The following is a 26,183-nucleotide window of genomic DNA, read 5'->3' on the forward strand; positions in this document are numbered from 1 at the left end:
GATGATCTTTACTCAGACACAGAAATAAAACATTTATTAAGTACTCATTGTGTTCTAAGTACAGTGCAAAATGTTGGGGATACAAATTCATGTAAAAAGAAAGACTTCCTGCCCTCAAGAAACTTACATACTATTGGGGTAAAATAACATATAAAAGGGAGCTGAAAAGCAAGGAGAGGTGGAAGGGATGGCCACAGGCAAGCTGGAAGAGTAGTGCAGAAAGTCAAGGTGTAAGCCAGAGCAGAAGTGAGCTTTGCCATTGTGGATCCCTACTCAGATGAAGGTTCAGGGGAAAACTCACCATCAGTCAGAGGTGGAGGTGTTGTCAAGAGAGAAGGAAGCTGGGATGGAGGTAGAAGAGTCAGAGAGGTAGAGAGTCAGGGGCTGCATAAAGTTAGAAGTTAGTATTGCTGAAATTCTTCATATGGAAGTTCTAGGAAGGAACTCATCAACTAGAGAAGGAGATTTTATAGATGGAATAATTGTTCATGTATGGCTTGGGATAGATGATCTCTTTGAAACCCCAAGATGCTATGATGCCATCCCATTTTGATATTTGTCCTTCCAGGGCAAAATGCTTTAATGTCTATACCTGCTGTGTTCATTTATTCAGTAGACTTCCTTTCTCTTTGGCCCCCTGGAAGTTGTCTACCTTACTAATGAAATGAAATAATTTAATGAATTCTTTTAGTTTCTCACAATATCTTAAAATATTTAAAGAACAATTAACATTACCTGAAGAATTTCCAGGCAAGCACTTTACTGAGAAATGGAAGGAAATGGTTCAGGGTCTCTCAGGAGAGATGAATGTGAAAGAAGTTCTGCTGAAACGTTTCCATGCCAGTAAAGACCTTGGATCGTTGTATATGTTACTGGACTTTTGGTGCTGGAAATCTATCTTCTTATAGCAATGAAACATTTAAATGACATGTACCAGGATGAACTTCTCAACTTTGAAAGGGTCTACAATGAATTTCAGAAGTTTATCGAAAGGAAATCCCATTCAGTATATAATTAAAAAAAACCCAACTTGTTATGATAGCATTTAACACTTAGGAAAAGCAGTGGAGAGAGTATCAATAAATACACAGAGAGAACACCAACTGCTGAAATTGCTTTTGGACAGTAATCAAATTATGAAAGCTCTACAAAAGTATTCAATCTGCCCTACGGTCATTAGGCAGTGGTCAGCATCTTCACTGAGCTGGTTGTGAATTTGCTCAGCAGTTTAGATATCCGGATAAATAAAATGATGTCCCCTTTAAAGCAGAGAGGTCCCAGGGTCATAAAAGTTAGCATTATGACTTGTAAAATGTCTTATATGAGAGGGCATTTTCTATAAGATGTGTTCTATATGGAGTCTTTAGCAAGCCCCTCCTGAAAATTTAAAAGATAATAGAAACTTGAGTTGTTCCTTAAATACTTACAGAATTTGTAAGTCATCTTTATACATGGCATGTGACCTACTAAACTGTTGAAACAACTTTGAATTTTCAAAGTTTGTAATTCTGTATTTCTTGCTGTGTTTTATATGCATTTGAGAAACATGTTTTTAGTTAATACATTAGAAAAGAATATTAAAAAAACATACTATAATGGCACATAGTAAGCACTTTATAAATATTAATTATTGTTTCTCTACTGAGATATGTCTCTTACTACAATCAAGAGATCTCTCTTCTCCAGGACACCTGAAAGTGTCAACTCCTCCCGTCTGGATACTCTTAAACCTGGATTTTTGTGACTCAATGGTTTCCTCTTTCCTCTCTGACTCTTTTCCCCGTGTTGTTTTTCTTCCCTTTACCAACTGAGGCTCACCACAAAGTTGTTCCTGCTGCTTCTCAGATATTTCCATTCTCAAGGAGCTCTGTCTATTCACATGATATGCTAATTCTCCCTGTACAGATAGAGCTCCCAGATCCAAGTCTCTAGCCTTGACTTTTTGCCTTCTTCTAGAGCTCCACATTTCTAGTTGCCAAGGGACACCAGAACGTTTGATTGAGGGGAGGGATGCGCGAAATCTCCCCTCTAACAATTAATCAACAAAGACATTAATCACCTCCTACCACATACCAGGCATCACACAAACCAAGAAAAGACCCAAATGTAAAAAGACAGGGAAAGAAACCAGATCTTGTGACTTCATTGGTGTAGCCTTCTACCAAAGCAAGACCTTTGCTGTGACTTTTAATCTGAGGGGTTTCCAAGAACACTCAGGTATTAAATGATTTGCCCAATGTTACGTAGTCAGTACACTGTAATAGTGGGATCTGAACCTAGGGTTTCATGGCCCCAAGGTTAGCTCCCTATTCATTATGCCATGCTACCTCTCATAGAAAAGTATATAATAATAGAAAAGCATGTAATAATAAGTAACATTCATATAGCCCCTAGTATATAACAAGCATTGTGCTAAGAACTTTACACTCATTACCTCATTTGATCCTTACAACAAACCCTAGAAGGTAGGTGTTATCATTATTGTTATTATATTAAAGAAGAGACAACTGAGGAGGAGAGAGGCTACATGCCTACTTGCCCAGGGTCACAAAACTAGGAAACACCTGAGGCTGGATTTGAACTTTAGCATTCCTGACTCCAGGTCGGGTGCTCCATCCATTGTGCCACCTAGCTGACCCCAAACATACAAACCAAATAAAGGTGATCTATGGAGGTGGGATGGAGCAGATCAAGAAGGCCTGCACAGAGAGTCTGAGAGGCAGAGGGTGAGAAGAGAGTACGTTCCAAGCATGGGGGGCAGCTGGTGAAGAGATGGGAGAAAGAACATCTTGGATGAGGAACAGCAAAGTGGAGTCCGGCTGGACTGTAAAGTGTGTGGGGGACACTACATATAAGAAGTCTGGAAAGGCAGGCTGGGCCCAGCTTATCTTAAAATGTCAAACATAGGAGTCTGTATTTGATCCTGGATGTCATAGGGAGCCACTGGAGTTTCCTGAGCGGAGCAGTGATGTGGCCAAACTTGCAGCTTTGGAAGCCCTGGGAAGGACAGACTGGGAGTGGGAAGACACTTGAAGCAGAGAGGTCAATTAAAGAAGTTATTATAGTCTGGGCAACAGGTGATGAAAGATGCCACTGTACCGGCCAAATATCTGTCACTTCTTTCAAATATCTCCACTGCTGTCAATACCACTTCAATCTTCCCAGGCCACTGGTCTTAAAACAATGGATTCATTTTTCGTTGCTCTCTTTTACCTCTTAGACCTCTCCAACCCCAAATTCTGCCAACCCCCAACCCCTCCCCCACTGTTAGCCCCTCACAGCCAGCCTCCTGGTCCAATCCATCTCATGTTTTCCTTACTTACCCAGTGTTAGTGTCTTCAGCCTCTCCCTCCAATCCATCTTATGTTTGCATGCAGAGGATATCATGAGAATCTACACATACTTAGTCTTCTTCTTATTTATTTATTTATTTTTGCTTTTTGGAGGGGGGGTAGGGCAATTGGGATTAAGTGACTTGCCCAAGGTCACATGGCTAGTTTTTGTGTTAAGTGTCTGAGGCCGGATTTGAACTCAGGTCCTCCTGACTGCAGGGCCAGTGCTCTATTCAATGTGCCACCTAGCCACCCCTTATTTATTTATCTTTAATGATCTTAATAAAAAAATTTGGAGTTCTAAATTCTCTCCCTACACCCCTCTCCCAACTACTGAGGGGGCAGAGAATATATCATCAATTATACATGTGAATTAGTCTATCTTTAAAAGCTAGAAAGGATGTGTGTTATTATTATTATTCCCATTTTACAGTTGAGGAAACTGGGGCAAACAGAGGTTAAGTGACTTGCCTAGGGTCACACAGCTAGTAAGTGTCTGAGGCTGAATTTGAACTTTCCTTCCTGATTCCAGGTCCAGCATTCTATCTACTATGCCACCAGTTGCCTCCAGTTCTACTACCCCTGAAGGCTGTCCAAGATCACAGAACCAGTTAGTGGAAGAGCTAAGACTAACATTCAGAACTTCTGACACTATATAAATATTAATATCGCCTTTACTTGCCTATGGTCTATCACCTCAGTTAAATTAAGAGGCAGCTAGGTGGTACAGTAAGACAGGACAATGGACCTGGAGTCAGAAAGACCTGCGTTCAAATCCCAACTCAGACACTTACTAGCTTTGTGGTCCTGGGCAAGTCATTTAACTTCGGTTGTTTCTCATCTGTAAAATGGGATAATAATAGCACTTATTTTGCAGTGTTGTTATGAGGATGATAATATTTGTAAAGCCCTTTATAAACCTTAAAAGTGCTATCTAAATGCTAGCTATTATTATTTAATATTTTTACAAACATATTTAGAATAGGGATATTTTTGTCTCTGTGCCCTTTGCGTAGCATACTTAGTTGGCACCCCATAAGTATTAGTTGACTATTTCTTTCTTTTTTTTTTTTGGAGGGGGAAAAGGTAAAACAACTGGGGTTAAGTGATTTGCCCAAGGTCACATGGCTAGTAAGTGTCAAGTGTCTGAGACTGGATTTGAACTCAGGCCCTCCTGACTCCAGGGCTGGTACTCTTATTCACTGCACAACCTAGCTGCCCCAGCTGACTATTTCTTTTCTTTTTTTCTTGCTTTTTTGGAAGGGGGAAGGTAGGGCAATTGGAGTTAAGTGACTTGCCCAAGGTCACATGGCTAGTTTTTGTGTTAAGTGTCTGAGGCTGGATTTGAGCTCAGGTCCTCCTGACTCCAGGGCCAGTGCTCTATTCACTGTACCACCTAGCTGCCCCAGATGACTATTTCTATGGAAACTTGTGAACAAGAAATGGCATAGGAGACATCATCAAGGACATGCACTACTGGACAAAGAGATGGGTCAGTTATGTTGTCAGAACAAGGGATAACAAGATGCCTGTGCTGGGAGCTTCACTGCTATCTGGGAAGGTTAAGTCTAGAGTCAGAGAACCTGTACTTGGATCCTGGGTCCACTAATTCTTTACTATGGGACCTTGGGCAAGTCATCTAGGCTCTTTGGGTCCTCGATTCCTACTCTGTAAAAAGAGAGGGTCGCTTGAGATAGCCCTCTAAGGTTCGTTTTAACTCTAGATCTGGGATTACATGAAGTCCCCCCAGTGTCTTGGGTCAATCCTCTAAGGAAGATTTTACAGAGATGCTGGGACAAGAATCTCACAGGATAAAAAGATGTAGTTGGTCTCCACTATGCCTTTGTAGAAGGACTGCCCATACCAATGAGATGGGAGATCTACTGAAGGATACGTATTTGTGTGGGCTGCTGTACAAGGGAAATTTGGGGAGATCTGGTCCCTGGCCCTTGAGTGGAAAGAACAAAACTCGGAAAGAACAACTAGCAAGATCTCGTAAGATTAGCAAAGACAATTTCTCTACCCTCAAACCTTTCCAAAGAAAAACTATGAATCTTGAAAAGTGCCTAAAGTGATTTTTACATGAGAGAATAGAAAGTTTATGATTGGTCAGCACATGTTTGGATGTGGCTGGCCATGGAACAGGTTGTTAAGATTACAACAGCATGAGCTGTTCACGTTGAGCAATCAAATGAAGAGTGATTGGGAGACTAGTAATGGAACCATGGAATGAATGTGTGTGTGTGTGTGTGTGTCTGTACTTGGGTAAGTTAGAGAAAAAAACACAATACCAAGGCCTTATGAGGTCAAACCAAAGCAGGTTATAAGAGTGCAACGAAATAAGTAGGCCAATGTGTGACATCAGGGTTTGCACCAAGTTAAATGCCAGCCTGGCTGAAGCAGGAGGGTAGAGGAGATACTAAAGTTCGTCTTGGGGGACTGAGAAAAATAGAACTGACTTTCTTTTGGAGAATTCTAAATAAACTTGCTGGGGAGAAAAAAGGAGGAAGTTACCTCCAGATGAAATCAAGAAGAAACTAAGGTTTCTCTTCCTTAGGTCTACTCCTTGCCCAGAAAGGGTAGAGAGCACAGGAGACATCTAAACCCGGTGTCTCTTCCCCACCCACAATTCCACTCCACCCCCCAGTGGCATACCCTTTTGAGTGCATGAGGCCAGCAGCAAAAAGCATCTTCCCAGGGGTAAATGTAATCCACCCCTTAGATTACACCCCCTCCTATCCATATTCCCCACTCACTTAAAAATAACAAACCTCTCTTGGTCTTGGTGTCATAAGTTCAAGTCACTGGGGTCTGAGAACTCACCTGTAACGTGTCTCCAAAGGACAGCTTGTGGATGACATGAGTCATGTCTGGATTCTGGGGCTGTGCAGTGGCACTGTGTGTTGATACGTGAAAGTTGCCAGGGACCTATTTGGGCCGATAGCCCACAGGGCAAAAAACAGAGGAAAAACAAGCCTTTAGAAAAAATGTTCCCTTTCCTCCTCTCCTGATTCTCTCTATGGGAAGCCGGGCAGAAATCACGGGACCTGATTATGTCTTAACCAAACTGGGATGTTAAGAAGGACCCTAGGCTATGTTCCAAATATCAGGATGCTTCCTAGGGAAGAGAAAAGGGAACAAGTATCTATTTAGTGCCCCCTATGTGCCAGGCACTGTTCTAAGTTTTACAAATATGATCTCACCTAGGGGGAATAAGGTATCTCATTCAAGTGACACATCGTGGGAGAGTGAAGGGGAAGTGTCTATAGCAGGTGGAAGCCGTATCACTCTTTGAAGACAATGATATCTACATTCCCTGATGGCAGGGCCAAAGTGTCTGACTTTAGAATGTGACTTCCTTGAGGGCAGGGACAGTGTTTTTGCCTTTGTATTATTACCACCTGGCACATAGTAAGTGCTAATAATAATTAGCACAATTAAAAAGTATAATAAATGCTTGTTGACTGTTGACCCTCTTACATAAATCTTCCTCAGTAGTTACCATAGTGTTCTATGGAGAGCGGATGCTTAATAAATGTTAAACTGCCCACATCAATGATGAATGAATCTACCCTTCAGTTGAGTGATCAGCTAGACCTTTATTGTTTCAAAAACCAATGACCTCTTATTCCCAACTGGGTTTCTTTGGTGGAGTTTATCTCCTGTCTAAATCATCTTCCACACAGCTGCTAGATTGACATTGCTAAAGCACAGACTTTAGGTCACTCCCTTCACCAAAAGCTTCAGAGACCCTATGGCCTGTAGTATTAAGTACAGGCTCCTTGGCTTGTCACTTAGGCCCACCATGATCTTCTACCTACATTTCTGGCTGATTACACATTACTCACCTACTGCACACTTTACTCTTAAACCAAACTAATCTATTTGTTTGTTCTTATCACAAGATTTTCTATCTCTACAGACATACCTGGAATATCCCCTCATCTCCTGTCTGTCCCTTCCGAGGGAGCTCAGGATTCCTGCAAAGTCTGGTTCAAATGCCACTTCTTAAAAGAGGCCACTCCACCCTTGATTGGCCTTCTCCAACATTACTTAGTGTCTAGCTTTGTACACATTTATTTTATATTTATCCTCCAAATTGGACCACCTGAGGCCACACCCAGGAGGAGCTAAAACATTCAGCCTAGCACTTAGACAAAGAATTTTTATCTTAAATCCTCAGCCACTCTCAGGCCAGCCTCCAACCCTCTTTTTTCTCTAAGACAGGGATAAAAATGGGGACTGAACCTATAGTCTACTGACTTATGTAACTCCCAGATAAGCAGATCAGGACTCTTTCAGAGGGTAAAGTAGGCCACCAAGGGCGCACAAACAACATGTTTGTTAAAGAACGGATCTTGAACCAGGACTTCTCAGCTCTGAGACCATCTACCACATTTCAAAGCTACTTCTCAGGAGAGCTGTAATCAATTACCATTACCATTGCTTCTGGAAAGAGGGTGTTAATGGCATTCTCTACTCGGGCAGCTAGGACTCATCTTCCTGAGTTCCAATCTGACTTCAGATACTTACTAGATGTGTGACCCTGGGCAAGTCCACTTCACCCTGTTTGTCTCAGTTTCCTCATCTATAAAATAAGCCGGAGAAAGAAATGGCAAACTGCTCCAAGTCTCTTTGCCAAGAAAACCCCAAATGAAGTCACAGAGTCAGACAACTGACAAACCACTAAAAAACAATTGTTCCACTTGCAATCTTTGTGACTTCTCAGTCCATGAATCCCTTCCCTGGCCACTACCCCGTTTCCCGTTAGAATTCCTTGAGAGCAAGGACCATTTCACCTTTGCATTTGGTTCCCTAGCATTTAGCACAGTAATTGCTTCATCAATAGCTTTCATTCATTTATTCAGTTACTTTCATGTGAGTATCTTTTTTCTCTCAAAGTAATTTAAGCCTCTCGAAGTAGATACGGTGCTATTTTGGCTTCAGTTTTTCCAGCACCAAGCAGAGGGTCTGGCACACAGTAAGTGCTTAATAAATACTTGCTGAATGAATAAGAATATCTACCACTTTCACTAGGATCCCAAGTTCCCTAGAGTCTTCTTCATCTGATAGCAGTGATCTACACTGAGGTCTGAGTAATGAGATTCATTAATTTAAATGATTCAAAGAGGTCCCTATACTTGGTATCTGCATCTGAATGCATGGGGCTGCCCCCTTTCCCTTCCCCCCCCAAAAGTCTGACTCAATAACTATTTCTATACTAGTTTCTCTCCCACCCTCTCCCCTACACCCATCACCAGGATGCTGATCGCATCACAGTTTGATAGAATCTTGAATGACTCACAAAAGCAAGTGCTGGCCTGCAGAATCGAGGGACTGAGGGCATGTGATTTACACGCCCACGTAGCCTTCACTAATGGCCTTAAAAACATATGGTGCCAATCATATAATGCCTGCCTAAATCCTGACTACCTCCTGCTGATTCAGTGCGTCAGTTAACTCCAAAAAAATGCTACCCACCGAGGTTTCAAACCGTTTCAACCAAGCAGTTGAGTTGCCAACACAGTTTGAAATATTCAAGCTCTAACATCATTTGTTTTAAATGTATGGAGGTGATTCTGACTTTCCAGCATATAAACTTACTTATAAATTTAAATTAAGCTCAGCTCCCCATAGTCTAAAGGTAGGCAACAGAAGGAGTGAAACTCACCAGCCTCTCGAAAAGTTTGATACAAAAAGAGAGGGATCAAAGATGTCAGTTATTCAAATTCCTGAGATGAAAACAGACATCTTTAAGCTTCGCAACTACTGTCATTACTTTAAAGTTACTGGTAATAATAACTGACATTAGTAGAGCACTTTAAAGAGAGGCAGAGAAGTGCAGTGGTTAGAGTTTCTTCAAAGCCAGTAAAAACCGAGTTGTAGTGTTGCCACTGATACCACCTTCCTGTGTGACCCTAACTAGGCAAGTAAGTCCCTTTACTTCTCAGGGCTCAACTCTCCAAGTGACAATCTGTAATGGTAGAGGGGGTGTCCTCACTCAATCTGGAGCCAGGCCAGAAAGGAAAGTTCTTGCCAGTGAAAGTCCTTGGCACCAGAAACCAATTATGATTTTATCAGTGGAAATAACACTCCAGAAGAGGCACTGCCATCTGCTTTACTTGCTGCTGAAACCTTTCATTAAGTGTTATCTCCTCCTTTAGAAGGTAAACTTCTTGAGAGCAGGGACTGACTGCCTTTCCTATTTGTATCCCTCTTAGCACAGTGCTTTACACAAAGTATTTAATCAATGCTTTATTCTTTGGTTCTGGTCCTTTGGTGCAGTTTTTTTTATATGTTATCTCATCACTACAGGTTTTTATTGTTCCTGCTTCACAGAGAAGGAAAAGAGTTTTAAAGAGATCAGGTCATTTGTTCAAGGTCACACAACTGAAAAGTGTCCACGACAGGATTTGAACCCAAATCATCCTCATCTACACAAGGGGGTCATCTGCAGTCATCCCGATCTATATCTTGCCTCTGGACCCAAATGGCTCCAGAGGAGAAAGTGAGGCTGGTGACTTTTCACAGCCTTGCCTCACTTAAATCCAATTCACTTACAAGTCATGGCATCACCTTCCTGATGTCACGGTCCTCTTCAAGAAAGAAGGGAAAACAACAACTTCTACACAATGTTGCTGTGTGTGTGTGTGTGTTTGTGCTTAGATCTTGTTTTCCTCAATAGAATGTAAGCTCTGTGAGGACAGGTAGTTTTATTTTTGTCTCTATAGTCCTAAACCGCAGTACAATGACAACTTGATGGTATAGTGGATAGAATGCCAGGACTAGAGTCAGGAAGACTCATCTTCCTGAGTTCAAATCTGGCCTCAGACACTTACAAGCTATGTGACCTTGGGCAAGTTACTTAACTCTGTTTGCCTCGTTTTTCTCATCTGTAAAATGAGCTGGAGAAGGAAATGGCAAACTGCTCTAGTATCTTTGCCAAGAAAACCCCAAATGGGATCACAAAAAGTTAGACATGACTGAAACAAATGAACAACAAAAAGTACAATGGTTGGCACATAGTAAATGCTAAATAAATGTATGCTGAATGAATTAATGAATGGCATAAGAAAGACTCAGAGATACTAACTTAAAGAACAGCTCATATTAACTTTGCACAGACAAGGCCTATCAGGACCTCGTGTAGAGCCATGGAGAGACTCTGACTCTGGGCAGAAATGTGGAAGTCAAATCCTGCTTTAGGTGTTCCTAGAATATCTTTAATTTCCCTTTGTCGAGTGAAATGACATGAATGAAATTTGAAACTCTTAATTTGGTCCCTGGAAAAAAGCCAGATTTATAGGTCATTCATACTTCTGTTTCCAATTTGTGTTCTTTGGAAAACAAAGTTTATGAAACAGTCCTTTCAAAACTGAAATAGAATATGACCCCAGGGAAAAAAGGAAGGCCACCAAGCTCCAGACTCAGGATATCAAGCTGGGGAGCAGATTGATTACTTTGGCATCCAACAGATTTCACTTTTGCCCTCTGAGTAACGAAAGGCAGGATGGTATAACTGGAAAGAAGGCTGGCCTTGCAGTTGGGAAGATATAGGTTCAATGTTCAGGGCAACTCTGTCAGTCTAAGTTGTGGACGAATCTGTGAGAAAATGTCTTAAACTGATGAAATCATGGGGGAGCCCAAGATTTCTGCATCACAGATCTCTCCCAATCCCTTATTCTTAGATGGGGGTGGACTTTGGTTCTCAAGGGTTCCCAGCAGAATTGAAACTCTGGTAAAACTTACTACTGAGCAAGCCTTCCAGGGAGGGCCCAGTGAAATAAAAATCTTTTCTGCCCTCCTGGAGCCTGCCTTGGTCACAAATTGATGAGTCTTTTCAATGAATGGCCCAGTTGGCACTTGGCACTCTTGAGTTATGACTGGTTGTAAAGTAGGCCTTCACCAATAACCATTTCACCTGTGCTTCTGGCTTCTTCCAAGATTGTTTAGAGAAGCCAGAAATGAGGCTTCTGGTTAGCATGGGACAGAGTTCACATATAAATGGCTAATGCTTAATTTTGTCCCCTTGACAAACCAGTTCAATGGTATACTGTCCTTTATTCTTAGGTCCCTTTTTCCTTGGTCCTATCACTGATCAAGTCTTGTTAAATCGCAATCCTTAGTTACTCTCACCAAATTCACATGCTATTGAACTGAACTGGAGGAAATCATGAAACCAAGCTTACTGACTCTACTACAAAGTTAATGCCATCTGGGCCCTTACTGCAGGAATGCAATCCTACCTCACTCCCTAACCCTATCCCACTTACCACAGAAACCGTCCCACGAGTTTTGTTCTGTCTTCAGGTCTCCCATTCTATTCCCCAGCCTCCATCTTGGTTGAGGACTTCATGAAAACTGATGACGTCAGCCAAGGGGTCTTTCCTAGCGCTTTCTCCTCATCTCACAAACCCCTTTAAAATCAGCTCCTACTCTCATCTCCTTCACACTTCAGCTTCTAGTGATGAGGTAGCTTTGCTGCTTGCAAAGGCCAACACCACTACCCTTGAACCCACCTCATCCCATCTCCTTCAACAGATGGTCCCTGCCCTGCCCAAATTCCCAGTCTCCATCTACTCTTCATCCTCCCCTGATGCTTACAAACATGCCCAATCTCCCTATCCTTAAAACCCCTTGATAGACACTATCACACCTGTTAGCCATCGTCCTGTATCTCTCCTCTTCTGAGCTAAATTCCTTGACCAAGTCGTCTTTAATCACTGACCTCATCATTCAACTGATACTGTTCTCCCAACTGCAACATTAATGGCCTCTTCTCAGTCCTAATACTTTCCTACCTTTCACGACTCTGTCCTTTAGGTTTTGCTCTGGGTCCTTTTTACTTTCTATATTTTCTCAGTTAATGAGCTAACTCATCAGCCCCTAACTGAACAAGGGTTTAATTATCATCTCCATTAGATGATTCACAGATCTATTTGTCTAGCCCTAGTCTCTGCCACTACAAACTAGGTGTCCTCTAGAAAACACAAAATCAACATGTTGAAAACTAATGGGGCAGCTAGGTGATGCAGTGGATAGAGCACTGGTCCTGGAGGATCTGAGTTCAAATCTGACCTCAGACATTTACTAGCTGTGTGACCCTGGGCAAGTCACTTAACCCCAATTAATTAAGAAAGAAAATTCATTATCTTTCTCCCCAAACACACAGTAACATAAGATTTGTAACTATTATCTTAGACTCCTCTCTCCACACACACATCCCACAGCATGCTGATATAAGATCTCTCAAATACAGCCCCTTCTCTCTACTCCCACAGTCACCTCTCACCTATACAACTGTAAGAGCCTTCTGTTTGGACTACCTGTCTCAAGTGTCTCCCTATTCCAAACGCACTTTTGACATAGCTGCCAAAGAGATTTTCCTAAAGTGACCCTACCATACCTCTATTTGATAATTTCCAATGGTTCCCAATTACCTCTAGGATCAAATATAAACTCCTCTGAGACTTAAAGTTCTTTATATTCTAGACCCTTCTTATTTTCTTAGTCTTCTAACACATTACTCCCTTTACAATGAACTGAGCATTGGACCGAGGAAGTTGTTGAGTCATTTTTCAGTCATGTCTGATTCTTCACGACCCTATGTAGGGTTTTCCTGGCGAAGGTACTAGAATGGTTTGCCATTTCCTTTTCCGGTTCATTTTATAGAAGAGGAAACTGAGGAAAGCAGGGTTAAGTGATTTGCCCAGGGTCACACAGCTAGTGAATTTCTGAGGCCAGATTTGAACTCAGAGAGATGAGTCCTCTTGACTTCAGGCCTGGCACTCTATCCAGTATGCCACCTAGCTGCTCAAGGACTGAAGAAGACAAGTTTCATTCCTCCCTCAAACACTTGGTATTGAGTAAGTTACTTAACCTCTGTCTGCCTCACTTTCTGAAGCTACAAAAAGGGAATTATAATAGCATCCAATTCACACAGTTATTGTAAAGATCAAATGAGAACACACAGAGTGTTTTGCAAACCTTAAAGTGCTATATAAATGCTACCTGTTATTATTATTATTATTTGTATTATCAAACAGAGGATTATTGAAATTTTTTAAGCAGACTCTCCTCAGGCTGAAATCCACAGTATCTCTTCTGAGTGGAACCAGCCCTTTAGTAGTATCAAGCTGCAGGGATTTGACACCCCTTTCCTTCCCGTAGGGGCAAATCAGATAAAGAGAAAGACTTCAGCAGCCCTGGGAATAAACTAATACAAACTAGGTTTTCCAGAGAATTTCCTATAAACTTTAAGTGAGTCAGCTTAGAGTCCAATGATGCAGCTTGATCAGCAAACAGCTGGGGGAGTTAGGAGTGGGACAGAACAAAGAAAAAACAGGAGACTCATGGCTCTCACTTCCCCTCCTGGAGCCTTAGTTTCCTCGACCATGAAATAAGATGTCTGAGCCAGATAGCTAGTTTTAAGGCTCCCGTGCTTAGCAAAGTGCCTGGCACATAGCGGCACTTAATCAATGTTGATTGGCCGATTTCTTCTAGAACTAAATCCTATAATTATATGAACCTGCTTAATGGACACATGGCCTATAGAATTTTTCAGGCATCCTGTTTAGCTTTGTTTTTTTAAAGCCACATCCTAGAATTGTACTTTTTAGTTACTGACCACAAGATCAGTCTATGATTCTAAAGCAGTCTGGAACTACCTAAAACCTGTGGTCTGGCAATTGGAGCAGCAAGAATGCCATGAATATACTCAGTCCTGTAGAGGCTCTGATCCAAGGGAGATGCCACACAGTATCTTGGTTTATAAGAAGGCCAGGGAATAGAAGGGAGATGGCAGGAAGAGATGTAACATTTCCAGTCACCTTGTTGATGCTGAACTGGCCCTCAAACCGGCAGCCTTCGCCATTGTTCAGAGGGATTTTCATGGAGTTGTCAATATGTCCGACTTCGTGTCTCCCCATCTCATCCTGGATGTCCAGTCCAACCACTTCAGAGTGCCCAGAGAAGAAAAAGAACAAGGAGAGAGTCACAAAGCAGAGGACAGGGAGAGGGATGGAGGCCAGCCCTACGGACATATATCGCCTGTTCAGCTGGAGAGAGGGAGGAGAGCCTGGCACAGGAGTATGGAAGAGAACATCTCTTTAAATGTAAAGGAAACACAGACTCTCTCTTTAACACACAGAGTTTAGATTAAAGTAAGCAGGCGTTTCCAGGGCACGTTGACACATTGCAAGGGTACAATGAAGAAGAGCAGCTGGGACTAACTTGGAAGTAAGGGTTCCTTGGTTTCAACACCAGGGCATTACATAGTCCCAAATGTGTGTGTGTGTGTGTAAGTAAAGGAGAGTAAGGATAAAGGATAATACAACTAGGGAACCCTTCAAATTTAGGTAGAGGAGACATCAGAGGATATCTAAGCCTTGGAAGCAAACATGCTGATGTGGGCTGACTGCTTCACTGCATGCTCCAAGAGTAGAAAAGGGTCTGGGGAAAAAAAATCCCTTCCCACTGCACAAATGCTACTAGGTCTCCTATGTGACTAAAATTTTCCTTCTTTCAGGAGCACTGTTTCTGCAACTCCTGAGTTTTATAAAGGCCTAAGGGCAGATTTATTTTTCTAATGGAAAGAAAAAAATACATTTGAATAGCATAGGGGCCCTGGTTCTGTTCTTACTCAGGTAAAAAAAAAAATGACGTAATTCCCATGTGAAGGCCCAAAAGCAATAATGAGGATGAATTCTTCATTCAGATTTTGGTTTTTCACCACACTGCTCTAACCCACAGTAGCTTCTCTTAACAGATGTTGAAGAGGAGGTGTCATTTGAAGGGAAGTGACTTAGCAGGGACTCACAGAGCCAGGGACATTAGATTCTGGGGGTGGAACTGAAGCTTATTGTGGCCTTGGGAAGTTGCCCAATCTAGAGCAAAGGTAGAATGTTAAGGGAATAAAAGAGTCACTTGTGGTACTCACATTCACAATGTAAATTGGGTAAACTGATGTTCAGACTGACATCAATTTTGCCTCCACTGTCCTTATCTGGATCGTCGACATAGAGCTCGTTCACTCTGTGGAAGAGACAAGCACAGGGGTCTTCACTGTAACAGACGCATACCACCTCTTCTGCTCTCCAACAAGGCATCATACCGTTGTCCTGCCCCTCTGCCTCTGCACTGTGTATAACTGGGCTTTTACAGTATTTCCCTATTTTAAACTCTTTGGCTAATCCCAAGGCTTTATTAATTCAGGCAAAGGCCCAAATGTCCTCCCCAAGCAGGCCTCCCTTCTTCAACCTCGCTCTTTGGTTCTGCACATGAAGAATGGCTAGAAGGTCAAGCTGGATGGCCTAAAGACTATAAAGGGGAGCAGGAAGGCTTTTAAATGCCAAACAATGGCCTTTAAATATCAAAGAAGGTGTTTGTATTTGATGGTAGAGGCAACAAAGAAGTTCTGGAGTTTACTGAGCAGGAGACTGAAATGGTGAGATTGGTGCCTTTTCCCTCCCTTACTTTGGCATATCAGTGGAGGGCAGTTTGGAGAAGGAAGAGATTAGAAGCAGAAAGTTCAATCACAGATTGATTGCTACTGTCTAGGTGAGCAGCAAGGGCACCCTGAACTAGGGTATTGACTATGAGTGGAGGGAAAGGGACAAATGTGACTTCTGTCACATTTGTGACCTGGTGACTCACTGGATGTGGGCTGAAGGAGAATAATATGTTCAGGGTGACTTCAAAATTGTGAAACCGAGTTTCCCCATCTGAGAAGGATGGTGGTACCCTTATTAGAGCTAGGAAAGTTCAAGAAGTGGGTAGGTTTAGGGGCAGGGAGGAGGGTGAAAAGATAATGAGCTTTCCCATGGAAATACTGATTTTGAGATGCCTACAGGATATCTGGCTTCAAATGTCCAACAAGCAGGTGCTGATAAAGGACTGGAGCTCAAGAAAGAGAACAGGGATGGGTGTATGAAACTGAGAACCATCTGCATAGAGATGACTGAACTCATGGGAGTAGAGAAGGCCAAAGAGAAAAGGGGACTCAAGACAGAGCCCTGGCCTACAATCAGGGAGGGAGATAAGGCTGATGATTCAACAAAGGAGTCCGAGAAGGAGAAGCAGAAGCAGAAATCACCTCAGATGGAAGAAAATATCCAGGAGAGAAGAATCAACTTCATCCAATGATACAGGGGTCTTGAGAGTGAAGACTGATGAAAAGCTTTGGCAATAAAGAGATCCTTAGTAATTCTGGAGAGGATTTCATTTGAGTGATGAGTGATGCAAATGGCTGGGGAGTAAAAGGGAGGAGACGAAGCAGAAGCAAAGAGCCAGGAAGCTTTTTCTATGAGTTTCGCTAGAAAAAGGAGGATAGAGAAAAGCTTGAGGGGATAGCCCCGTCAAGTGGAGGTTATGTTAAGGACCAGGGAGACACGGATACATGTGTAGGCAGGAGGGAAGGAGCTGGCAGAGAAGGAAAGGATGAGGTTTGGATGGCACAGGGAGAAATGACTGCGGAGGAAATGAGCTAGAAGGGATGGAGCCAAGAGTACAAGTGGGTGGGGAGTGAGAGTGACACAAAAGAAAAAAAAGAAGGAAAAAGAAATTATCAATAAAACATTAGAAAATACACAAAGCAGAAGTTCAGAAAAAAGGGCTTTTTTGTAACTATTGCATTTAATATACAATTTTTTTTCCTGCTTTTTGGAGGGCCGTTGGGGTTAAATCACTTGCCCAAGGTCACGCGGCCAATTGCCAATTAACCCAGTTGCCCTACCTCCCCCCCAAAAAAGCAGAAAAAAACAAAACAAAACAAAGAATACCTGAGTAGCTCCTGTAAAAGATTGGGGGGGGGGGGAAGAGGGGGGGTCAAAACAACAACCCTGGTCCACTTAATCCTATGGTCAATGGGACCAAGTTACCTATGAGTCTGTGAGCTAATGCCAAGGCTTCATCAATTCAGGCAAAGGCCCAAATGTCCTCTCCGAGCAGGCCTCCCTTCTGCAGCCTCGCTCTCTGGTGAATGTCATCTTTCCCTCAACTCTGGTAGTGCCAGAAAAGGGGGAAAAGCTGGCCCTGATCTTTTGGAGCATCTAGATAAACCTGGAGACCTAAGTCCCCTTTCTCTTGTTGAGCTTACATTTTAGGCTCCAAAATAAATGGGACACATTAAAGACAATGCAGAAGCTGGGCAACAAAAGGTCAGCACATGCACTCTGTGCCTGCTTCTGACAGCATTAGTAGGTTAGCTGAGGCGTGGACTGTTTTCTCCCCAAGCCCGATGCCCCTCCTAACCGCCTCCTTCTCATGAAATCTTGACTGTCATGTATTTTCTGGTGACTAATAGGATGGTCATGTAGGGAGGGGCCCCAGGCTCCTCCTCTGGGGCTAGGAAGGCTCTTCCTATGATGCTACTCACCTTCCTACCTGGGCTGGAGACATGCCCTTTATGTCTTATTGAGAGATTGTGGAGATTAAGTCACACCTTACAATCTTCCATGGAGAATGAGCTCACTCAGAAGTAGCATTAATCCCCAGAAGGGAGGCTACATGACCTCACCTTTTTAGGCCCCAGGGGGCTGCTCCAAGCACAATCCCCAGCCAACCCAGTTTCATAAGGCTCTCAGTAAAATGGCAGGGTGCCCAATTCCCCTCTGTCTTTGGCATTTCCATGACACACCCAGCTGGTGCTCTAGAAAGGGCTAAGAGCCCTGCCTTCTGGCCCTTTAAATACTACCAATAGAAGAGGCATACATACACATGCCAAGATAAGGAATGGAAAATGCATCTGGCCTCCAAAGACCTTCCTTCAGTCTGGGGCTAGGGAAGTTAATCTGGGTTGTGTAATACTCCATGGACACAGTGCTTCTCTATGACTCCTTCTTGAAGGACCTCAAGCCGCTATATCAACATCTATTGATTACATCTTCTACGGCATGGCATCCGGATGAGGTACATGCAGTCATCTCTGTGATATACTGCCAATTTCTCATTCCAGGCTGGCATCTATTTGCCACCCAACACATCCTGGGGCTACTATCCTTTGACGTACAAATAGTAGATGTAAACGAATTTAATTGGTCCAAGGCAAGCAAAATTGGAAAGATAAATCTGCTGCCAGAAGTCATCAGGTGTGTATTTCAAAAGCAAAAACATATGACTTGTGAAGCAGCAATTGCTTTGGATTTGCTGTTTCCCTATGGTCAGGGATAACTGAGAAAAAATTGGAACTAGAAATTCCTAGCATGTGCATGGAGCTCCCTACAGGCCCCCAACCTGGGCGAGGCTCTGTTCTCACTAAGGTAAAGGCTGAAACTTAGGCAGGTGGGTTCAGGTGACCTTCTCCGGATTCCCCGTGACAGCCATTATCTGTTTTTCCCTCACAGGTTCAGATCTGCTCTAAGGGAATTTTAAAGTGTCCAGATGGAGCTATGGAACTGACTAGATCCTGCCTGTCTTTGTCTGGGGAATTCTTGAGTGTTAAATTTGGAGCAAGGGGATCTGGGTTGGACTCCCACTTCTGATACTTACTGCCCACATGTCCTTAGGCAAAACACTTCACATCAGTTTCCTCATCAGTAAAAAGAGAAGAATAGAATAGATGATTTCTAGGGCCTTCTCCTGCCTAAACCCCTTTCCAGATATACTCTCTACCAGCAGCTACTGAAGGTGTAGTAGACCCAATCCTGGTCTGGATGCCACTGCAAGGTCACTGAAAGCAAATGAGCTACCTTATGGGAAAAGAGGTTTAGGTTCTCAATAACATCAGAAGCAAATAAACAAAATTATACAACTGTCAGAAAGAAACCCAGGAGTGAGTTGTTTAAATAAGCCCTCTGCCACCCTGATGAAGGTATTTTCAGGCTGCTCCGTTTAATATTTATGGGGCACTTTCTCCTCAACAATCTTGTGAAGTAGTCAGTGAAGGTATGACCATCTCTATTTTAAAGATGAGGAAACTGAGGCCCAGAACCATTCAGGGGCTTGTTCAAGGGCATCACACAGCTAGATAAGTGTTATAGCCAGGGTGCAAACCCAGTTCTTCTGACTCTAGATCCTTCCTCTCTTCCTTTCCCCACTCTCACTCCCCAATAAACGGCTACTATAAAGCCCCAGGAGCCCAACCTGAAGAATAGGTTTAAACAGAATTGCTCACAGTTGTGTTTGGGCTGACTATGAGGTAGAATTAGCTCAGTCAGTTAGAATACCTTCTTGAAGGAGTTAATGAAAGCATATTGGTAGAGAATAAGGAGTAGGGGGGAGAAGGCATTCCAGGCATGAGAATGACATGAGCAAAGGTGTGGAGGAGGGAATCAGAATGTTATCCGTAGGGGAAAAGCAAACAGTTTTATTTGGCCATGTAGGGGAGAGAGAGAAGAAATGAGGTTGGAGAGCTATGGCGTGAATGGAGGAGGAGCGCCATGGGGTGGAAAGCCTTGAAATTTGAGGCTGAGAAGTGAGTTGGATGACATCTATGGAAAACAATTTTATTTGCTTTTAGAAGAGCACTTGAATATTTCAGATTCCTGTTCAAAGCCACTGAACTGAATACTTAGTAATTTGGTTGCTTGAAACTTACCATCAATGCAGTCCACAGTTAAGATCTTAAGACTTTTTTGGCCTTAGCAATAAGGTCACATAAACAAAGTACAAATGAGAATAGTATTCTTCATATCCACCTACTCTGGGAAGAAGGAAACATACCCCACACTTTCTACTGGCCTTGCTACCAAAAAGAGACATTATATTATTATTTTTTAAAAAACTGCCACGAAATCCACCTTCTTATATCTCGATACCACAACTTCAGAGCCTAGGATAATAGTAGAATGACAACATGGCACACAGGTATCTTGGGGCTAGAAAGGAGCTCAGAGGTCACCTAATTCAACCTCAAGATTTCTTCTACATCATCCTTAACAAATGGTCTCTCCCAGACTTCTGGAAAACCTCCAGTGATGGGGAGGGCAGACCATTCCCCAAAAGCAGTCTTTTCCTCTTTGGTTAGGCAGTCTGTCAGGCAACAAGTATTACTAAGGAGGTACTATGTGTTAGACACTGTACTAAGAGATCTGATTGCTAGACAGTTTTTCAAATATCAAGAAAAAAAATCACATCACAAAGAAAAGATAAGGGAAAATATATCTCCCTACTCAGCTGCAGAGGATGGCATGGGGATGGGTGTGAAGCACTGCATGTCACATCAAGCTTTTTTTTTGATATGTGGATTGATTTTGAACAATTGTTTCTTCTATTTTTTTCCTCAGAGGGGTAAAATGTTAGAAGAAATGATTTGTTGGGAAAGGAAAAGGAGATGAACATAAGGAGAAAAGTAGATAATGTAAGAACAAAAGGTACCAATAAATATCATATATATGTGTGTATATTATACACACACACACACACATACACACACACGATAAATAAGTACTCAACTTCCACCTATGATTATTACTCCAAATTCTTCTTTGGGGGGATCTAATCTGTCTTCCTCATGACATTCCTTAAGATGCCTGGAAACTGTTATGTCCCTCCTGTGTCTTTCCTTTTCTAGGTTCAAAATTCCCAACTCCTTTAACTGTTTCCCATATGGCATGGTCCTCAGGCTCCTCCTCATCCTGGTTGCCTTCTGTTGGATGCTGAAGAAAGGAAATAGGTCATTTCACTTGGCAGGAAAAATACTACAAGAAGGAAAGTGCCAAGAAACTTTAGGGGAATCAGATGGCTTCCATAAAGAGCTTATGGAACAAAAAGTGGTAGAAGCATTTCCATTAAGGTCAAACATCTGGAAATGCCTAAAATGGAATGATGTGGTCATTAAGAGCTGAGATTTATAGCATTTGGTGGTTTACAGAGTCACATAATATCCTCTCATTTGACACTCATATCAACTCTGTGAGATATATCTATAGACATTATTGTTCCATTTTAGAGATAAGGAAAGTGAGGCACACAAATGTAAGTGTAATTCAAGGACACATGGTAATTGGCAAAGTTAAGAATCAAACTCAGGTCTTCTAACTTAATATCTAGTGCTTTTTCTTCTACACTCTTCTAGGACTTGTTTCTTTTGATTAACACCTGGAATATGACCCATATGTTGTAATATTGTTTCTTTCTCATTTTAAGCTTGATTATTGAACTACCTCCTTTCCCATCTTCCTCCCTAATCCTTCCCTCAGACACATGGTACAATAGAAAGTGAGCATTGACAGGAATAAAAGTAATAAGGTGGGAGAGAAGGGTAAGGGACGTGAGGGAGGAACTGCTAAATGCAGGTGCTGTAAATTCATCTTCTAAAATCTGAGGGATTGAGTTACAAAAAAATTCCCCAGCCATTCCAAGTTCATCCCCTAGTATCCCACTGTGTGACATGAAGCAAGTCACTTAATTATTCAGTCTCAGCTTCCTCATCTGTAAAATAGCAGCACCTACCTCACAGAACTGTTGTGAAGAACAAATGAAATAACACCCATAATGCACTCTGAAATTCTTCAAGAGCTACATAAATGTTAATTTATCTTTACTGCTCATATTATTAATTATTATATTGGTGCCAGGGTATTTTAAATGGATTACCCACACTTGATGACAACAAGCTCCAAGAACCTCAAAACACCTGCTTCCTTTTGGCAGCAGAGAAAAGAGAGCTGGATAGCACCCAACACGGAGAGATGACCCCGTCATTCACAGAGGACGACAACTCTGTGGGTTTGAGAAGCAGGTAGAGCAGCTGCTGGGCGTGTGAATCAGCTTTCCTGACACCTCCCATAAGCATTCAAAGGTTAGTATGTGAGGGAGTCAGACACCTGCCATCATTATTGTCATTATAACCTTTTTTTTTTAACTTGTCTATCACTTTACAGCTGATTCCCACACTTCACTAATAATGAACTCTACAGAACCCCAGTGAGGCTAGAAGACTTAACTGCATGCCTTACCTCCCCAGTGCATTTTGTAAGAAACAACACAATCAGTAAACTCAAATTCTCCACCAGGGCATGGAGGTGGTGACCTTGAGTAAGGCGATTCTGGTGAAAGATAAGTTCTGGTAGGTTCTGCTCCCCAGAAAGGCTTCAAGGACGAGTCTGTCACCCAAGGAGCAACCACCAAGGGGAAAGACTTCAAGGAGAGATCTGCCCTCTAAGGACCATCCTGCTGAGCTCAGAAAGGTTCATCACCAGAGGGTCAGTTACCGGGACATCCATCAATTGTTCAGGCTAGAGCAAGTCGTGCAGAAAATCTACTAAGGCCTGTCATTTGTAGCCCTGACACCATCCTGAGTCCCTAAGATCTTCACTGCTTTAGTAATGCTAATAAACGCCTCCCTAAAACACAAATGAGGCCAAGAGAGCTCAGCACCTCAGTTCCAATAACATCTACACTGGACAAAACGCACAAGGTGATCCTGTTATTTTCACTGGTTCCAGATGACAGGGTTCATCATTCCATCTATTTTCCATTCCTCCATCTGGTCAAGGTGATGGAACTTGAACTTCTGATGGCTGTTTCTAGAGGTAAAGATCCCAAGGGAACCTCTCTGGATAACTAGCCAGACCTTAGTGGGGAAGCCTGGGGTTTGAACAAGGCCTGGAAGAGAGTTGTTATGGGACTCAGCCTCCATGAGCTGGCCTTGGTGCTGGCAGATAATTACTTTGAAAACATTTATCGTAGAGTCAGCACAGCTTAGTGGAAAGAGAGCTGGACCCAAAGTCAGGAAGATTGTGTTCCAATCTTTAAACATTTACTAGCTGTGTGACCCTGGGCAAGTCACATGGCCTTCTTTGGGTCTCACTTTCCTCAGCTGTGGTAAAATAAGAAGGTTCACTTTGAGAACCTCTAAATTTCTGAGCCCCAGTTGCTGTTGCTTTTTTAAAATAACATTTTCATTTCTCAAAATAATCCTTTCCCCTCGCCTTTTCTCTCCTCCCCAGTGAGTCCTCTCTTGTAACAAATAAAAATGAGGGTGAAAAAAAGTAGTTTAGCAGAACCCATCAACCAAGTTGATTAATACTCAACCAGTCAATCAATAAGCATTTATTAAGCACCTACTGTGTGCCAGGCACTGTGCTAAGTGCTCAGAACCCATAGCTTCCCACCTCTGCAGAGAAGACAAGGATAGGGCATTTTCTTATGTTTTCTCTGGGGTCCAGAGCAGACAATGACTCTCAAAGGAACTGAGCTGATCCTTTGTACCCTGAGCCTAATGAATGTGTTGAACAGTATAAAAGGGACTGGGAAACCTTCTGAGAGGCATCCACCCAACCCTCTTGAGATACCAAGCAGGTGAAAAGTTATTTACCTGATTGCCACCAGTGAGGTCAGAACCACTTAAACTGGTAACTCTGGCTCTGAAGCCCAGCTGGTGGGGCCACTTACCCAGAGATAAATGATCGTCTGTCCTCTGTGGCGGAGGAGCCATAGCAGGGCAGTCAGCCTAAGCACTCCTCCTTAACTGTACTTTGCACAAAATAAGCCTATTATGTCATCAACTTAAAAGTCATTGCTCTAACTACTTGCATAGGTTAGAATGAAATGAAAGAGCAACAATTTTGTTTCCGTGGGTACTGACCTTCTTAGTCGTGTGGAGAAACTCAGGGTGCAAAAATGCTAATTCTATTTTTTCCCCATAAATGTCCTTACCGTCCAAATGCACTCGGTAAGCTAGCAGAATGCTTGGAAGCTTTTCTATCTTTTGGGCCTTAGTTTCCTCATCTGCCAAATGCCAAATTAAGTGGGCAGCTAGAGAAGCAACGTGGTATAAAGGATAAAAATGGAGGTCAGAAGGCCTGAGTTCAAATGCCAGGTCTTTGAGAGCTTTATATGACCCAGAGCAAGTTGTTAGTCTCCTATGTATGTCATTGTCTTCACTGGTAAAAATAGGTGTGCTACTGCTTGGATTTCCTGAACTTTACTGGGTTATTGGGAGGAAAGAACTTAGTCAACTTTGAAGTGTTACAGAAATATGACTTATTTTAAGTTGGTTTGCTTAACTGAGGGTGGTGCAGTGGAGAGAGCACCTGGCCTGGAGTCAGAAAGACCTGAGTTGAAATCTGACCTCAGACACTTACCAGCTGTGTTACCCTGGATAAATCATCGTTTGCCTCAGTCTCCTCATCTGTAAAATGAACTGGAGAAGGAAATGGCAAAACACTCCAATATCTCTGCCAAGAAAGCCCCAGTGGGGTCATGAAGAGTCAGAGAGGACTGAAAAACAACTAAACAAATTAACTAGGGGTAGGGAATGCATTTTATGATGGCTTTCTGTTATGTTTAAAAAAAAGTGCATGACTGGCATTTTTTAATGATTAAATTTTTTTTTTTTAATTTTAAAAAATTTCCAGCTTCAAATTCTCTCCCTTCCTCCAGCCCCTACTCCCCCCTGCCATGGAATTTTTAAAGGTAAGCTATTATTATTACTAGACACTCTACATGTTTCATCTTCCTCACCACCACCTTTTTTTGCATATATTATACTAAAGACTTTTAAGAACATGAGCTAAAAAAAATCATCTGATGGTCTGGATTCTTCATCAAAAGACAAGTGTTTTATTAACCATTCCCTGAAGGTCCTTCCTGGGAACCAGCTGTGATCTTGGTCTGCATTAAGAAAAAGAATGCTTCCTAAATCACTACTGATTAGAGAAATGAATCTTAAAACAACTCTGAGGCACCACCTCACACTTATCTAATTGACTCATATGACAAAAAAAGGAAAATTATAAATGTTGGAGAAGATGTGGGAAAATCGGAATACAAATGCATTGTTGGTGGAGTTGTGAACTGATCCAACCATTCTGGAGAACAATTTGGAATTATGTCCAAAGGAGTGTAAAACTGTGCATATCTGTTGATTCAGCAATACTATTATTATGTCCGTGTCCTACAGAGATCATAAAAAAGGGAAAAGGTCCAATGTGTACGAAATGTTTGGAGCAGCTCTCTTTGTGGTGGCCAAGAGCTGGGAATTGAGGCGATGCCCATCCACTGGGGAATGGCTCAACAAATCGTGGTATATGAATGTAATGGAATACTACTGTGCTGCAGGAAATGATAAGCAGGCAGATTTCAGAAAAACCTGGAAAAACTTATATGAACCAATGCTGAGAGAAGTAAGCAGAATCAGGAGAACAATCTACACAGTAACAGCAACATTGTGCAGATGATCAACTTTCATAGGCTTAGCTCTTCTCAGCAATACAATGATCTAAGAAAATTCTGAAAGACTCATGATGGAAAATGCTATCCACATCCCGAGAAGGAACTATGGTGTCTGAATGCCGATAACAGCATACTGTTTTCTCTCTCTTTTTTTCTTTCTTATGATTTTTCCCTTTAGTTCTGATTCTTCTTTCATGACTAATGTGGAAATAACTTTAATACGATTGTACATGTGTAGCCTATATCAGACTGCTTGCCATCTTGAGGAGGGGGGAGGGAGGGAGAAAAAAATTTGGGACTGAAAATCTTACAAAAGTGAATGTTGAAAACTACCTTTACAAGTAATTGGAACAAATAAAATACTATTTCGGTGGAAAAGATAAAATAAAATTATAAAAGAAAAAAAAGATCACTTCAAGGAATGATAAGGAGTAACTGACTATCCTGCCGTCCCCTGCCCTTAGACGCCCACATCTGGAGGACTGCGTTCCCTTCTGGGCAGTATGCTTTAGGATGGACGTTGATAAAGTTAGAGAGAGGACAACTATAATGGGGAAGGACCATTGGCTCATGCCAAAAGAGGATCAGCTGAAGGAACTGGGGCTGTTGAGCCTGAGGAAGAGAAGAGTTAGGGGGAACAGAACTGTCTTCAGATAGCAGAAGGACTGCGATGAAAGAAAGATTAGACTGCTTCATTTTGACCTCAAATCACAAAACTAGGAACAGTGGGTAGAA

At 42.3% G+C, this 26,183-nt stretch overlaps 1 protein-coding gene, 2 long non-coding RNA genes and 1 pseudogene across 7 annotated transcripts in view; 3 read left to right on the forward strand and 1 right to left on the reverse strand.

Annotated features, from left to right (window-relative positions):
- LOC138172645 (uncharacterized) overlaps positions 1-26,183 on the forward strand; it is a 237,588-nt gene that overhangs the window by 188,180 nt on the left and 23,225 nt on the right. The gene's annotated exons all lie outside the window — the stretch shown is intronic.
- Positions 1-26,183, reverse strand: part of ERGIC1 (endoplasmic reticulum-golgi intermediate compartment 1) — a 149,385-nt gene that overhangs the window by 32,596 nt on the left and 90,606 nt on the right. For all 3 annotated transcript variants that reach the window (XM_069102362.1, XM_069102361.1, XM_069102363.1), the window contains exons 4-6: positions 15,271-15,365; positions 14,162-14,286; positions 6,156-6,260 (exon numbers count right to left, since the gene is read on the reverse strand). In XM_069102362.1, the coding sequence (XP_068958463.1) occupies positions 6,156-6,260; positions 14,162-14,286; positions 15,271-15,365 (325 nt within the window). The remainder of the gene's footprint in view (positions 1-6,155; positions 6,261-14,161; positions 14,287-15,270; positions 15,366-26,183) is intronic.
- On the forward strand, positions 675-1,497 carry LOC138172825 (origin recognition complex subunit 4 pseudogene; annotated as a pseudogene).
- Positions 17,714-25,839, forward strand: LOC138172640 (uncharacterized). 3 transcript variants are annotated; one of them, XR_011171197.1, is made up of 5 exons: positions 17,714-18,418; positions 21,924-22,071; positions 22,154-22,804; positions 24,632-24,689; positions 24,857-25,839. It is a non-coding gene; the product is annotated as an uncharacterized lncRNA (long non-coding RNA). The 3 variants fall into 3 exon arrangements; XR_011171196.1 differs by having other exon boundaries at positions 24,632-25,839; XR_011171195.1 differs by having other exon boundaries at positions 22,154-25,839.

This window comes from Petaurus breviceps, unplaced genomic scaffold (assembly GCF_028583685.1).
Source record: "Petaurus breviceps papuanus isolate PSGF00001 unplaced genomic scaffold, PetGlider_PUasm1.0 551, whole genome shotgun sequence".
Taxonomy (NCBI): domain Eukaryota; kingdom Metazoa; phylum Chordata; class Mammalia; order Diprotodontia; family Petauridae; genus Petaurus; species Petaurus breviceps.